The sequence below is a fragment of the Rhinopithecus bieti genome, unplaced genomic scaffold (assembly GCF_001698545.2).
Source record: "Rhinopithecus bieti isolate Rb0 unplaced genomic scaffold, ASM169854v2 scaffold_12721, whole genome shotgun sequence".
In the NCBI taxonomy this organism is placed as follows: Eukaryota; Metazoa; Chordata; class Mammalia; order Primates; family Cercopithecidae; genus Rhinopithecus; species Rhinopithecus bieti.
In genome coordinates, this window is record NW_016807380.1 from 287,597 (window position 1) to 303,274 (window position 15,678).

Sequence of the window (15,678 nt, forward strand, 5' to 3'; positions counted from 1 at the left end):
AAAAAAAAAAAAAAAAATTATCAAATGTACACATCACTCTCTTTCAAACGTCATCTAAAAAAAGGTATTTAACCAAAAACTTAACAAAAATTTGTATGATAATCCAATATCTAACATTTAAAACTCAAATGATGAATTCAAAAATTCATCAACTGAATTTCAATAACATCCTAGATTTTAAAACTACAAACTAAATCATGTATTATGTTCTCCCTGATACCCCATAAACCCCAAAAAGCCCTTTGATATCCTATTTGATATGAAATAGGATGTCCTTCACAAATCAAGAAATTCTTCCTAAACTTCACATCAGTTTGCAAAATTTTTACCTAAAAAAAAGCATGACTAAGATATACATATAAACTCCATATATTATAAAACAATTTTTTTAGTTTTAACTAAAAGTAGTTAATGTATGTACTTTGGTAATTCTAAATAAATGCTAAAAATAAAGTCCCTATTAAACTTATTCCAGTTACAATTTCTGCTATTCATTAGTTTCAAAATTTTCTTCAATGAACACACATTACTTTTAAATTCTTATAAAAAAAAAAGACTGTAAACCAGCATAGGTAGTTACACTTCAAAAATGAGAAGCAAAATGAGATGTCAGAACGAGAGGGGATAATCTTCTATTCAGGCAGCTTCACTCTATAAACTCATTTTTCTAACAATATTATTAGATCCCACCATTCCTACAAGTCAGAAATATATAAAGGAGTACCAACAAGAGAGGAAGGAAGAATGTTGGTTACATCTCTAAGTTTATAGAAAACTTAGAAGAAAAGGAGGTCAAACTTTGAGTAAGATACCCAAAACTAAAGATTTCTCCCTCCCTTCTCTCTGTAACTACAATGATTTTCACTTCAGAAAATGGAAGAATCAAATAATATACCTCCTCCTTCTACAAATTTCCAGAGTCAACAGGCAACAAACACACAGGAGGATGAGAAGGCTGGTCCTGATATCCATACCAAACTTATTTGTACCCAGAACTAAAAATAAAATTCTATTTTAGTTATCTGACTTATACATGTGTCTTACTTGTTTTTTGAAAAACAAAACAAAACAAAAAAAGACATCAAGTAGCTACTGAAGTTAGTTCTCAAACCACCTACCTCTCCAGGGTGCAATCTATCCCAGTTTTCATTAATGTATGTCATAAGCTCAAGTTCAGAATCAAAGTATTTCTTCTTATGAATAACACTTAGGTTGTAAAGGCATAGGTGTGCTATATCTACCCTGGAATCCAAAAATAATCAAATACACAAAACAATGTTTTTAGTTACTGCTAAGAAATCACAGTTTCTTTATAAAACAGTAATTAAGATGCAAAGAGATTTAGATGGATAGTCATATTCACAATACAATAAATCACTACATATAAAAATAACTAGAAAATAGTGACTAAACATTCACTTATCCTGAATAGCAACTATAAACTAGAAAATATAGAATTACTTTTTTTTTTCTTTTGAGACAGAGTTTTGCTCATTGCCCAGGTTGGAGTACAATGGCACAACCTCGGCTCACTGCAACTTCCGCCCTGCAGGTTCAAGCGATTCTCCTGCCTCAGCCTCCCTCAGCCTCCCGAGTAGCTGGGATCACAGGCGCCCACCTCTATGCTAGGCTAATTTTTTGTATTTTTAGTAGAGATGGGGTTTCACCATGTTGGCCAGGTTGGTCTTAAACTCTAGACCTCAGGAGATCCACCCACCTCGGCCTCCCAAAGTGCTGGGATTAGAGGCAAGAGCCACCGCGCCTGGCCACGAATTACTTCTGAAAGTGTATTCAAAGAGGATCTGGCTTTAAAAATATATAACTTACAATCAAGATTTTTGCATTTTCACTTCCGGATATAAGCTACAGAATATACCATACTTAACCAAACTATCTGATTCATGGGTTAAATCCTATCTATTGCTAAAATATGTAAAATACAACAAAGATCTATAAGTACTTACTGTAAGCATTTTATTAGTAAACCTCTAAAATTCATCACACTTCCAATACACAAGAATTACTACATTGAAGCAGAAATTAGCATATTTGTTATACCTATCTCTCTTCTACTATATGCTATTCTGAAGTTCAAAAGAACTAGAAATATGAGTAAGAATTTAGAAGGTCTAAAGGATATCTGAAAGTTTCATTTACGACATTCAACACTGAACAGCCTTATTAATTCAGCAATACAAGTGGATGTTACTTAGTGAAGATGACATCAGGCATGAGGGTAAATAAAAGAAATAAAGCCAAGCATAAATAACCTATTTTTACTTAAGCCAAGTAAATGTATATAGAGTTTCAACTTGTAGGTTTAAGAAAATGGCTTTTTTTCTTTTTTGAACAGAAATGTCCACACTTACCACTGTAATGGTAGACGTTTGAGGTATTCTGGTCCAGAACTGCAGACAGAGCATATAAACGTATAAAATCTAAGGGGGAGAAAAAAAAAAAGAAGAGAAAGTTTTATAGTGAGTAATCAGAGGTAAAACTATTACAGCTAATATTCACTGAGTGAATAACCTACAGCTGATATCAAGACTGATCCTCAAAACAAAATATAATTTAAATTACAATGCTTTCTGTGATTGAGGGAAGTTCTTTTCCAATAACAAATAATGAAACAGTTCATCTGTGAAGAGAAAGGATCTTTTTTTTTTTAACCACTAGAGACCTTCAAAGGTCACACACAGACTCACACATACTCATAGTTTACTAATCGATCGCTTGTGTGTGCCAGGAATTGTGATGGCTGCTCCCATATACATCGTTTAATTCAATGCTCAAAATAACGTAATAAGCCCCAAAGGGACAAGCGAACTTCCCTAAGGTCAGAAAGAAAATTAAGTGGCATAAGCCAAGATTTAAAACCAGGTTTTCAGATGCCAAACTTAGTGGTCTAGCTTTTTGTTCCTGGAGCTCACTGTGCTACTTTGCATTCTTCTAATATAGAAAGTACATTAAGTCTGCTTTTACAAACTTTTTATATCTAAAGTATAGTTGTGTCTTTAACAAGGCCCTGTGGTCTTTTCCAATTCTAATACAATCCCTTTGAGGTTCTTTAAAGGAAGATACCAAAGAGAATACTTTAGAGTACTGTGGGTCAATAGGAACAAATATAATCACTGACAATACTTACAAGCTTTCTGGAATAAAATCCAAAAGCACAAAAGTTATGTATATTTTAAGTATATCATTCAATATTTTCCTTCTGAGACAACCCCTTTCCAAATCACTATTGAAACTATCTTTAGGAAATCTGAAATCGCAAATATAACCACAATTAAAAGTGACAAAATCAGCTAGTAAAGTTCAAATGCCCTTCTCACCTGTCTCCAAATAGCATTGGCTTTTGAAGGCATTGCACACAAGCCTCATGAAACCACTGCTTACATTTGCAGCACTGTAGCATCTTTAAATACCAGCTATTAAAAAAACAAAAAAGTTAACATTAAAATTCCTGTTCTAAGGGAAAGTTTCATTTCTTCAAAAAAAAAAAGTGGCATAATCCACAATACTGTTCTAATTAAAGTATCACATTTCTACTATACTTACTGTAAATATTTCCTTTCCCAAAAAGGCTTATAATATCAGCTATTTCATCCCTCTTCTCTCTTTTATTCATGAAATTTTATAAGCTCTTGAAAGATACACGTACTACTTCTAGTCAAATATGCCTGGCTCCTACACTAGTTAAATGAGCTCTGTTAAAACACAAGCCTAGGCTATTTTTTTTTAAGAGGCAAATATCGTTATGTTGTCCAGGCTGGAGTACAGCATCATGACCATGGCTCATGCAGCCGCAACCTCCCAGGTTCAAGTGACCCTCCCACCTCAGCCTCCCAAGTAGCTAGGACCACAGGCATGCAACACCAAGCTCAGCAAAAAAAAAATTTTTTTTTTTTTTAAGTAAAACTGGGGTCTCCCTATGTTGCCCAAGCTGGTCTCCAATTCCTGAGCCCAGGCCTGTCCTCGGCCTCCCACAGTGCTGGGATCACATGCGAGAACCACCATGCCAGGCCTCTTGGATTTTTTTCACATCAATTCTCTAAACACCAGGAGGGGTCAGATTCAGAGGTATTGTTGTTTGCCCCAAATATCAAATTGCCTTAGGCAGCTTTCAGATTATAAACATTCTACTTTATATCTTTACTGTGTTTCTATTATTCTTGTCAATATAATAAAAAGAATATAACGATTTAATAAACCTGCTTAACATTAATATAAATCTAACCTAAGACTCTACCAGGTAAAAAGGCTTTTTGACAGGTTTAGCTGTATTTCAGTGTATGGTCTATAGATCTGTTTGAGAAAGCTAAAGATGCTAAAATTGAATCTTCATCTAAGAAATATATCCTCTCTTTTCAGTTAGCACATGGATTTTGGGTTTAAGAGATAGGGCTGGCTACATTGCTACACTGACCAAGCTAGACTTCAGAGTTCAAAGGATCCTCCTACCTCAGCCTCCCAAGTATCTGGCAGTACCGCTACACACCACCACACCCAGCTAGTATGTGGTTTGGATACGGTTATCTTTATTTGAAAATAATAAAAGGCACCATTTCCAAACAGAGGTATACCTTGATTCAGTCTATCAGCACTATGTTTCTAGGTTCATGTGCTCACCTTACGTCTCTGTGTCACATTTTGGAAATTCCCATAACATTTCAAACTTTCTCATTACTATTAATATTATATCTTTCATGGTGATCAGTGGTCTTTGATGTTATTACTATAACTATTTTGGGCCACCAAAAACTGTGCCCACATGGATGGCAAACTTAATCACTGAATGTTGTGTATGTTCTGACTACTACCAACCAGCCAGTCCCCATCCCTCTCCCTCTCCTCAAGCTTCCTGTAACTTGAGACACAATAATATTGCAATTAGGCTAATTAATAATCTTACAGTGGGGCCAGGCGTGGTGATCATGCTTGTAATTCCAGCACTTTGGGAGGCCAAGGTGGGAGAATCACTTGAGGCCAGGAGTTGGAGACCAACATGGACAAATAGCAAGACTCCATTTCCACAAAAAAATTTTAAAACTAGCTGGGTGTGGTGGTACATGCCTGTGGTCCCACCTACTCAGGAGGCTGAGATGGAAGGATTGATTGAGCCCAGTTCAATGCTGGAGTGAGCTATAACCATGCCACTGCACTCCAGCCTAGATAACAGAGCAGGAACCTGTCTCAAAAAAAAAAAAAAGGCCGGGCGCGGTGGCTCAAGCCTGTAATCCCAGCACTTTGGGAGGCCGAGACGGGTGGATCACGAGGTCAGGAGATCGAGACCATCCTGGCTAACTAACACGGTGAAACCCCGTCTCTACTAAAAAATACAAAAAACTAGCCGGGTGAGGTGGCGGGCGCCTGTAGTCCCAGCTACTCGGGAGGCTGAGGCAGGAGAATGGCGTAAACCCAGGAGGCAGAGCTTGCAGTGAGCTGAGATCCGGCCACTGCACTCCAGCCTGGGCAGCAGAGTGAGACTCCATCTCAAAAAAAAAAAAAAAATCTTACAATGGCCTCTAAGTGTTCAAATGAAAGGAAGAGTCACAAGTCTCTAAATTTAAATCAAACATTAGGAAGGTATGTCAAAAGCCAAAACAGGCTAAAAGCTAGGCCTCATGCACCAAACAGTTGGCCAAGTTATATATGCAAAGAAAAAGTTCTGGAAGAAAATAAAAGTGCTACTCCAGGCCAGGGTGGCTCAGGCCTGTAATCCCAGCCAGCTTTGGGAGGCCAAGGTAGGAGGACTATTTGAGGCCAGGAGTTCAAGAACAGCCTGAGCAACATAGCAAGAACCTGCCTTTACAAAAAAAAAAAAAAATACCTTTTAAAATTAGCCAGGTGTAGTGGCACATGTCTGTGGTCCTAGCTACTTGGGAGGCTGAGGCAGGAGGATCACTTGAGCCCAAAAGTTCAATGCTGCAGTGAGCTATGATCATGTCACTGCATACTACAATCTGTGCCCTATCGCTTTAAGAAAGAAATGAAAATATGTAGAAGAAAGCAGTAATCTGTCTGTGAAAAAATCCCGTGTTGATTTTACGTTTTAAAAAACTTGTCTTTTCCTCTTCCATTCAAATTATAATATTAAATATACCATTTTCTAAATGGTCAATCACATTAAATATGACATTCAATGAAACTACTGATACTGGGCCCCTGCAGTAAATGTTTTCCCTCAATAGTTAACTTTATGAAAATATTTATAATTCACTTTAAATTTCCAGAATATAAGACTTATACACATATTTTTTAATGTGTGGATATGATAAAAAACTAGACAAAAATTATTTTTTTATGAAAATAATAGATTTTCCCCCTTGTTTTCTTCACTGATGTGTTCGTGCAGTTGCAATTCATCATCACTCACACAACATAATCAAGAAAAATAGATAAGGCAAGCAAATAAAAATTACTTAAAGGGAATTACATAACTATATTTACTTACTCTCCAGGGCCTCCACAATAGCAGTAACACTGCTGGACATTGGTTTTATGACCTGCATCCCATTCAAGGTCTGCCACACTATAGGGTAATGTCTGCTTCATGACTTGCAATGCTTTGGCATTTGGTCCTTTCTTAAGCGCACCACCCCTCTACATTAGAGGAAAAAAAATGTGAAAGAGTGAAGGTTAAAATTTTAAACACAATTCTATACTTTAAAAATGACTCTGACACTTCTGGAGAAATTCCTTTCCAAACTTTTACCATATCACAAACTGTCTGATTAATAATAATCTCTATTTTTCTTTTCTTCTTTCAAATTAGTGCACCAATTCCCATATTACTATCATCAAGTAAGTGAAAGCATCATTAAAAAGTCACTTAAGCATCATTAGTCAAATAAATAGCACCTCTTTCTACCCAGCATTCATTGCTCATTTCATTCAAACTTTCAGTGTACACAATCATTATGTTGATAATGTCTTACAGATTCCATCAGGGCGTTAGCCCAAAACACTTAAAATATACCTTTGTTGTTGTTGCAAAAACACACTGCCGACAGAGCCATTTTTCATCTGAATCAATCACACTGGAATCAATATGAGGTGTGTGACACAACTGATGATATCCTTAATATCAAAAAAAGCATAAAGCAAATTCTATTTCATTAATACTTTCAACACAATTTCAAGATGCATTTTAGTAGTATTTCCTACATTAATATAATTAATAAACAGGATAATAATTTCAAATTATCAATGTAAAGTATTTTTACTCATTAATCGTCAACATAGGCATTCAGTATGTAACAGCTTTTCCACAAGATTAAAAGAAATCATGTTACCTTGGCCACACTTGTCACATATAACCATTTCATTGGGAGCTTCTGAATACTCTTCTTGACATATTGTACAGACCATTTCCCCACTTCCAGTGGCTCCTAAAGTATTTAAAACACATTTAAAAAGAGACATAAAAAATTGCATATAACAAAACCACTTTTATGACTCAATAGGCAGCACATATGGACAATGTTTGCTAAGTATATTATAATGCTTCGCAAGACAAAGTACACAAAGTGGTATCTCTCTTCTCTGTGTTCTTTCTACCTTTAACTTAACATGCTTGTCTACTTTCACAATTTAATCTGCTTTTTGGCAGAAGGCATAATTTAAACTGCTCTCAAGCATCTTCCCTTATTACTCATTTCTCATATTCTCACTCTTAAAGGTGAAGGTGGAGATGAGGGATGGGCAACAGCTGGTAGAGGAGGTTTGTGAACACTAGAGCTACTTTATAGAATACTTATCTATTCATGTACATACATTCACTTATCCTACACCACTAATATCATGAAATTAAAGAAAAAAAGCAAGGAAGCTATGTAAACTACCTCTTTCTCTCTGAATTCAGAGCATTTCCTTTTACTTACTAATTTATTAAACAGGTTGAACCGTAATTATTTAATCTCCAGCTTCTGAAATCTGAAAATATGGTATCCAATAATGTACCCTAACAAAATACCATTGCAACAAAACTTTGGGGTCCTACAATTAATTATTTTTTTTTTAGCAGAACAAGTAAATTATTTCTTCATTAGACATTTTTATTCTAAAAAAAAATCACACAAAATTTATAATACAATTTACCACCCTAACACATTATCATTTCCAGTATTCTCATCTGTTTCAATAGAGTCAAATTCACAATACACACACTTTATGTACATAACAACAATAGAAACTTACAATTTTGTGCTATGGGCTAAGCACTGTGTAGGCTCTTGATATATTTTGTTTAATCCTACAACTAACTTACAAATATACTATTTACAGAGAAGAACTGAGGCTCAGAAAAAGTAACTAACCCAAAGACCCTGAGAAAACATCAAGACTAGGATTCAAACCCAGATGTGCCAAAATCCATGCTCTCTCCACTACGAGATGCTTCATCAATACTACCTAATATTTCTTCTATCAAAAGCATTTTTCACACAGCTAGTTTTCAAAATTGTTAAGTTCTAATAGCTGCATAGTATTACATCTAACGGAAAGAACCCAATTTACTTCATTATTACTCTACTCTCGGACATACAGGTTACCAACTGTTTTTCTTTTTTTGGAGAGGGGGAATCTGTCTTTTGTATTTCTCCTATTTGTTTGTTTTGGTCTCTCATGCTCCTGCTTTGTTTGCTTCCTTTTATTTTTCCCCTCAGATAGGGTCTTGCTGTGTCATCCAGGCTGGAGTGAAGTGGCACAGTCACAGCTCACTGCAGCAGCCTTGACTTCCCGAGCCCAAGCAATGCCCCCACCTCAGCCTCTCAAGTAACTGGAACCACAGGCGTGTGCCACCATGCCTAATTTTTTTTTTTTTTTTTTTTTTTGTAGAGACAGGATCTCCCTGTGTTGCCCAAGATGGTCTAAAATTCCTGGGCTCAAGCAATCCTCCTGCCTCTGCCTCCCAAAGCACTGGGATTACAGACATAAGGCACTGAGCCCAGCTGTTTGCTTCTTGGTACACTTCATTGAAGGTGGTCTCCCATAGCTTCTGGGTTTATGGTTCCAGTCAGGAGAGCAACCAGATTAAGCCTGGGAACTCTCTGTGAAAATTTACAATTCCCTGGAAATGGAATGACAGCCCCCCTAGGGTAGGTGCCTGATCTGACTCTCACTGTAACTACCTGGACTAATGAGAGGGAAGCCAATTCCTCAGAAAAGGGGGGTAGTGAGGTAGTGACCCAAGAAACAATCCCGAAGAAGCTGGGAATTAACTTTTACTTGTGAAATCAAACATATATATATATTTTTTTTACCATCAAGTTTACAAGAACCTTCCTATAAAGCTTAGTAATCTTCTATAGTCTCCCTTACTCTAAATCCAATTGACTAGAAAGCCTTGGCCATTTCATCTTAGAAATGCCAAATTTATTGTTGTTGTTAAAATAAAGCTCAGGAAACATTTTTCACCTAGTATTTTTTGAATTATTTCTTATGAATAAACTCCTAGAAATGAGTCTATTAGATAATTATAAACTTTTGCACTTAATGCAAATGCTAAACAACCAAAATAGAAATTTACACTGCCACCAGCAATGCAAGCGTATGAAACCAAAACAGCATTAGATGCTAAGATTTAAAACCCTCTTACATTTATGTAACAGTTATAACATGATATATTTTACCCTGTTGACTACTAATATTTTTTTTATGTAAAATTTTTAAAAGAAACTCATTCGATAAATATAATTTATTAAGTTTTGAAATGTATTACTGGCAGGTTTCTTACAGGGAAGAAAACTACTAAACCCACTCCTCACTGAAATATGCCATAACGCAGGTTTCAGATTCATTTATTCATTTTTATAGCAACTACAAGTTTCATATGTGCTACTATCAGGGTGCTAAGAGTTAAATGACCAGGAGCAATCCTTTGTAATTCCAGGAACAGCAAAAGGAACCAGTGAAGAAAGAACAACCACAAAACATTAAACTGACATACTGGGTGCGGCACTTGTAGAACAGGAAAGGACCCCTCACACAACTTTCTATCTCTAGGTAACACTGGTTTTCTTCTTTTCTACCACTTTTAAAAGCAAAGAAGGAGAAGCAGAAAGGAGGAAGTGGACAAAAGGATGACAGACCTATTACATTAAATCCACAGGAAACTCCAAAACATCTTCAAAGCTGAAAGAAATACAAAGCTAATGGAAGGGGAGTAAAAAGCAGCATAACATGTTTCACTGCTATTACAGAGAGACCTATGTTTACAAAATAATGAAAAAAAGAATAATTTTGTGTGCAGGGTAGTAAGATCTGCTCAATATTAGTAGTGTTGGAGATCTCCTATCCCTTTAAATCTTATGAGTCACACTTTTCTCTGGCTCCTCAATTTCAGATTCAAAACGTAATTTTAGTCCTTTAAACTTATCAGTCCAGAAACCATAAAAGTTTCTCTAGAAAACATTTTACAAGAGTAAAAGCTACTTAGTTCCCCACCTAGGCCCTGAGTACCAACTATATAGATGGTAATTAGAACATTTCCATTCCTTTACCAAAACTTTTTTATTCTTTAAGAAACATTAGGAGTAAAGTCAAGAACTAAAACACAGCAGAAACCTACCATAAAATTGTACTTGGTATTCAAATATAAAACCCAATCGTTAAATACTTTGGCAAGGTGCCTACCCTTTGGGGAGAAAATTTATCTCTTTTCTTTCTTTTTTTTTTTTTCTAGTCTTTTGTGTTAATTGTCTCTTATATATATGCGAGGCGGAGTCTCGCTCTGGTGACAGTGCGGACTGGAGTGCAGGGGTCGCGATCCAGCTCTCTGCAGCTCCGCTCCGGGTTAAGCCTCTGTGCATGTAGAGATTTCTCAAGCTCTGCCTCCAGTCTGTTCCGAGACCGGAGCTGGGACTACAATGTGGAACCAGCCTTTATTAGGCGCTGGCCGTTCACTTGGCCTCGTTAGTGGTTTTCCTGCTTGGGCTTTTTTAAAGTGAAGTCAGAAGACGTGGACGAGAAAATAGAATCGCATTTCCTGTGGCGAGATAATTCCTAGTACAACTTTCAGCTTATCTGTTTGTGGATGCGTCGCAGCTCGAGTCATTTTGTATTTTTTTAAATAGTCATAGGAGACGGGATTATTCCCATGTATAGCAGGAATCGTTTCCTCGCCTTCTCCTGACCTCTACTGCACGGTAAGAACCCGATTGGGTCATCGTGTAGCTGTGCGACCGGTTTCTGCTTCACTGTTTTTTATAATCGTGATCTGGGAAACCTTGGCTGGGTCCCAGAGCCACTCAGGGTTTGTAGCGGTGAACGAGCTGAGCTGGTGGAGCGTGGCCAACAGCAGGAAGCTCGCCTTCTAGTGTGCTAAGGCCTACAAACATCCATCCACAAGTTGTTAACTCTCTGTTGACTTTAGAGAAGAATAATCTAAACAAGCTGCCAATTATCTCTTTTCTATGAGAATACAGAAAACACAGGTCTTAGTATAGGCCTATTAACCCAGCAACAGGAAAACTAAAAGTAGGGCTTTAATGACAGCTAAAATACTCAGGTTTTCAGTAAACATCGGTAATTTTTAAAAGTACTTTGCATGAAAGAGGTACCTGGAAAAACATCTATATTTAGCAGATGCTAAAAGCATGAAAATAATCATAGTTTCTAATAATAGAAATTATCACAAGAAGCATACCTATAACCAAACCAAGGCATACTTGTATTCATTTTTACTGGCACACAAATATAGCCTCATTTTCCCATTTAAACATAAAAAACCCATAACTAAATGGTAATTTTAAACCACTCTTAAAGAATATTTCTATTATTCTAAATCAGTTTTATATGTCCTAATTTCCCAAATCAACTGGCAAATAGTATGCTCCCAATAAACACTTGCTTTCTACAAATATAAGCAAGTAACAGTTGAATTGAATCCCAAACTGTTACTGAGATTAGTTACCAAAGATTTTTCTTCAAAGTTCTTAGAAGGGTCTTAATATAGCTTACAGGTATAAATTACTGATGCATCTGTCCTCTAGAGTATTCTTGTTCTTCTTATGGTCTATAATAAAGACTATGCTGATTTTTTAACTTCTCCTCAGAAGTAATCCTGAGTTATCTAAATACACGGTATTCAACAGAAAACATCATAATATGACAAGTTGAAGAAAATCAAATTTTAATTTAAATCATGTTCAAGAGAAATAGTAGCACCTGCCTGTTTGAATGTCCTTCCAGAGAACCCAGGATTTAGAACTGTCTTCAAATATGATGAAGCAGCTCTGTTTCAATATGTTTATCTGCAATACAGAGAAATACTTAACGGTGATCTCTTAAAATTAAAAACATGAAGTTAAATTAAGATTATTAAATGCTTACTGCAAAAACAGCAAAAGATACATTAAAGTAACTTGCCTTTTTGATAGTGCCAAGATAAAACAAGCCATCTGACCATCTAGCTAGGACATCCTGACCCTCTTCAAATTTACATGCTGGCTTTTTGGCTTTATGTCCATCCTGTAAAGACAGCTTGGTCAAGGATGTTGGGGTCTTTTGGTTTCGACGTAAAGGAGACCGCTTGTGGACCAGTGAATTACCTGCCCCTGTAGAGTCTCTGTTTAGAGAATAAAAGACCATATATAAGACTTACTTATAGAGCTTATTTTATACCAGTGGGATATTTTATATGTTAAAGCTTTTCATTTGTTAAAAACCTTAAGACAAAGACAAATATAAAAAGTACCTCAAATCATAAATACTCTCCAAACAAAGCAGTTTAAAACAAAATGATAACAATTCTCAATATCCATTCATTGCCTACTCTAAGTGAGGCCAAGACTCAGCAAACACTCCAAGATAACACATTCAAGGTAGCTGTCATCAAAATAACAGCTTTATGTTGAGGTACGCAGGCCATGGTCATGAGCAAATAATGTCTTGAATCTCAAGACTGGGTTTAGTTAAAGAATAAAAGTGAATTACATTTTAATCTCTTGATTATGCCACATGCAGTTAAGACACACACTAACCAGTGACTTCAAGGGATAGCTGGGTGTTATTCATACTTTTCACACTCAAAGGAAGGGCAGTCAGGACCTTCTCCTTACAGGGAATCACTACTGAACTGAGCAAACATGCAGACTGAGAGTTAAAAAAAAAAAAAATTGATAACCAGCAATTTCATTAAATTATACACAAATAGAAAGTACACTATAAGGCTGGGTGCGATGGCTCATGCTTGTAATCCCAGCACTTTGGGAGGCCGAGGCGGATCACCTGAGGCCAGGAGTTCAAGACCAGCCTAGCCAACATGGTGAAACCCTGTCTCTACAAAAAAATACAAAAAGTAGCCGGGCGTGGTGGCACACACCTGTGATCCCAGCTACTGGGGAGGCTGAGGCAGGAGAATCATTTGAACCCAGGAGGTGGAGGTTGCAGTGAGCTAAGATCACACCACTGCACTCCAGCCTGGGCAACAGAGCAAGACTCTTGTCTCAAAAAAAAAAAAAAGAAAGAAAAGGAAAGTACACTATAAGAGTACTTAAAGGCAAAAAAAAAAAAAGTAACATTAAATACTGTGAAATTACATTATAACTTATGTATTAGACATTCCATAAACAGCAAAGCATACCACCATCAACTTTCTTAAAAGTAACAAAGCAGTGCTTGGTCTCACTTTTCCAAATTAGATTTTCACTAATTAAACATACAGTGACATGTAAAACTAGATAGACAATAATTCTAAAATAGCATAAAAGTTTAGTAAAATAAAATGAGCAGGAAAATTAAAGAAAAAAGTTTCAAAAAGTTCCTAAGTATTAGGAATATCTACTTTCAATACCTAAAAATACAGAAATTCTGGGAAACCCTGTCACATGCTAAAACACGGATGAACCCTGAAGACATTATGCTAAGTGAAATAAGCCAGACAAAATGGACAATTATTCCACTTATATAAGGTACCTAGACACTCAAAGTCACAGAGATGGAAAACAGAATGGCGACCAACTGCTAGGAAGAATGGGGAGCAGGGAGTTAGTGTTTAATGGGTACAATGTTTCAGTTTGAAAGAAATACATTTTAAAGATATCCAAAGAAATAACTGGTACTTCCCAAATTTGCTGAAAAACATTATCTACACATCCAAGCAGCTTAACAAATTCCAAGTAGGATAAATGTAAAGAGATCTACACCCAGCCACATCATAGTAAAAATGCTGAAAAGCAAAAAAAAAAAAAAAAAAAAAAAATCTTGAAAGCAACAAGAGAAATACAATATATCACGTACAAGGAAACCCCAATAAGATTAACAGTTGACTTCTCATCAGAAACAATAAAGGCCAGAAGGCAGTAAGATGACATATTCAAAGTATGCAGGCTGCAGGGAATGGGTGCTGTCACCAGAGAATCTTATATCCAGCAAAACTATCTTTCAAAAATGAAGGTGAAATACACACTCCCAGATAAACAAAAACTGAATTTGTTATTAGCAGAGACATCTTACAATGAATACTACTATGACTGAAATCAATAAACCCAGAAAGAAATTCAAATACATGTATGTACACACACACACACACACACACAAAAGAACACCAACAAAATTATAAAATACAGCATAAATGCATATTCCCTCCAAAGCAAGTATACAAAACAACATGTACATAATTATTAGATACATAATATATAGAAATGTAATATATTTGGCAATAATAGCACAAAGGAAGTGTATAGGAGCAAAACTGTTTCAACTGTTTCAAACAAATGACACAAGGCCAAGAGCAGCGTGGCTCACACCTGTAATCCCAGCACTCTGGGAGGCTGAGGCAGGAGGATTCCGAGTTCAAGAGTAGCCTGGGCAACACAGGGAGAATGTCTCTAAAAAAATTAAAAAATTAAAATTAGCCAGGCATTGTGGCATGTGCCTGTGGTCCCAGCTACTCAGGAGTCTGGGGTGAGAGGACTATATGAGGCTAGGAGATCGAGACTGCAGTGAGCTGTGATTGTGCCACTGCACTCAAGCCTGAGCAACAGAGAGAGACCCTGTCAAAAGAAAAGAAGAAAAGAAAAGAGAAAAATGGAAGGAAGGACAGACACAAGATGCTAACTTGAATTTACAGGAACAAACAAAAAAAATGGTAATTAAGGTAAATGTAAAACATAGATTGTCACTTCAAGAAAATACCTGCCTCATACAGAACTCAGTGGCTGTTTCAAGTAAAAATGGTGTTCCATGAAAAAGCTGCTAGTTCAGCTGGCAACTCAAACAATGGCACAAGTGCCTTATGCCATTTCTACTTTATCACACATATTAGAAACCTGGCCGGCACGGTGCCTCATGCCTGTAATTCCAGCATTTTGGAAGGCCGACGCAGGTCAATCACTTGAGGCCAGAGTTCAAGACAAGCCTGGCCAACATAGTGAAACCCCCTATCTCTATTAAAAATACAAAGTTAGCCAGGCGTGGTGGCACGTGCCTATAATCCCAGCTACTCAGGAGGCTGAGGCAGGAGAACTGCTTGAGCCTGGAAGGCGGACACTACAGTGAGCCAAGATCACACCACTGCACTCCGCCCTAGGCAACAGAGCAAAACTACGTCTCAAAATTTAAAAAAAAAAATTAATGTATATCTGCCTGTTGGATTATAAGCTCTATAGGGATAGAGCCCATGTAGGTTTTTGCTCACATTTGATCTCTCATTGCCTAGCACAGTGCCTGACA

At 36.7% G+C, this 15,678-nt stretch overlaps 1 protein-coding gene across 3 annotated transcripts in view; it reads right to left on the reverse strand.

Moving 5' to 3' along the window:
- The window catches only part of MTF2 (metal response element binding transcription factor 2), a 65,357-nt gene that overhangs the window by 17,456 nt on the left and 32,223 nt on the right, over positions 1-15,678 (reverse strand). The window contains exons 2-10 of one of the 3 annotated variants that reach the window (XM_017881624.1): positions 12,555-12,571; positions 12,373-12,474; positions 12,176-12,257; positions 7,299-7,394; positions 6,983-7,083; positions 6,458-6,606; positions 3,336-3,431; positions 2,370-2,438; positions 1,119-1,242 (exon numbers count right to left, since the gene is read on the reverse strand). In XM_017881624.1, coding sequence (XP_017737113.1) covers positions 1,119-1,242; positions 2,370-2,438; positions 3,336-3,431; positions 6,458-6,606; positions 6,983-7,083; positions 7,299-7,374 — 615 coding nt within the window. In that variant the 5' untranslated portion in view covers positions 7,375-7,394; positions 12,176-12,257; positions 12,373-12,474; positions 12,555-12,571. Of the gene's footprint in view, positions 1-1,118; positions 1,243-2,369; positions 2,439-3,335; positions 3,432-6,457; positions 6,607-6,982; positions 7,084-7,298; positions 7,395-12,175; positions 12,258-12,372; positions 12,572-15,678 lie in introns of all 3 variants that reach the window. The other 2 variants (XM_017881623.1, XM_017881625.1) reach the window with 2 other exon arrangements.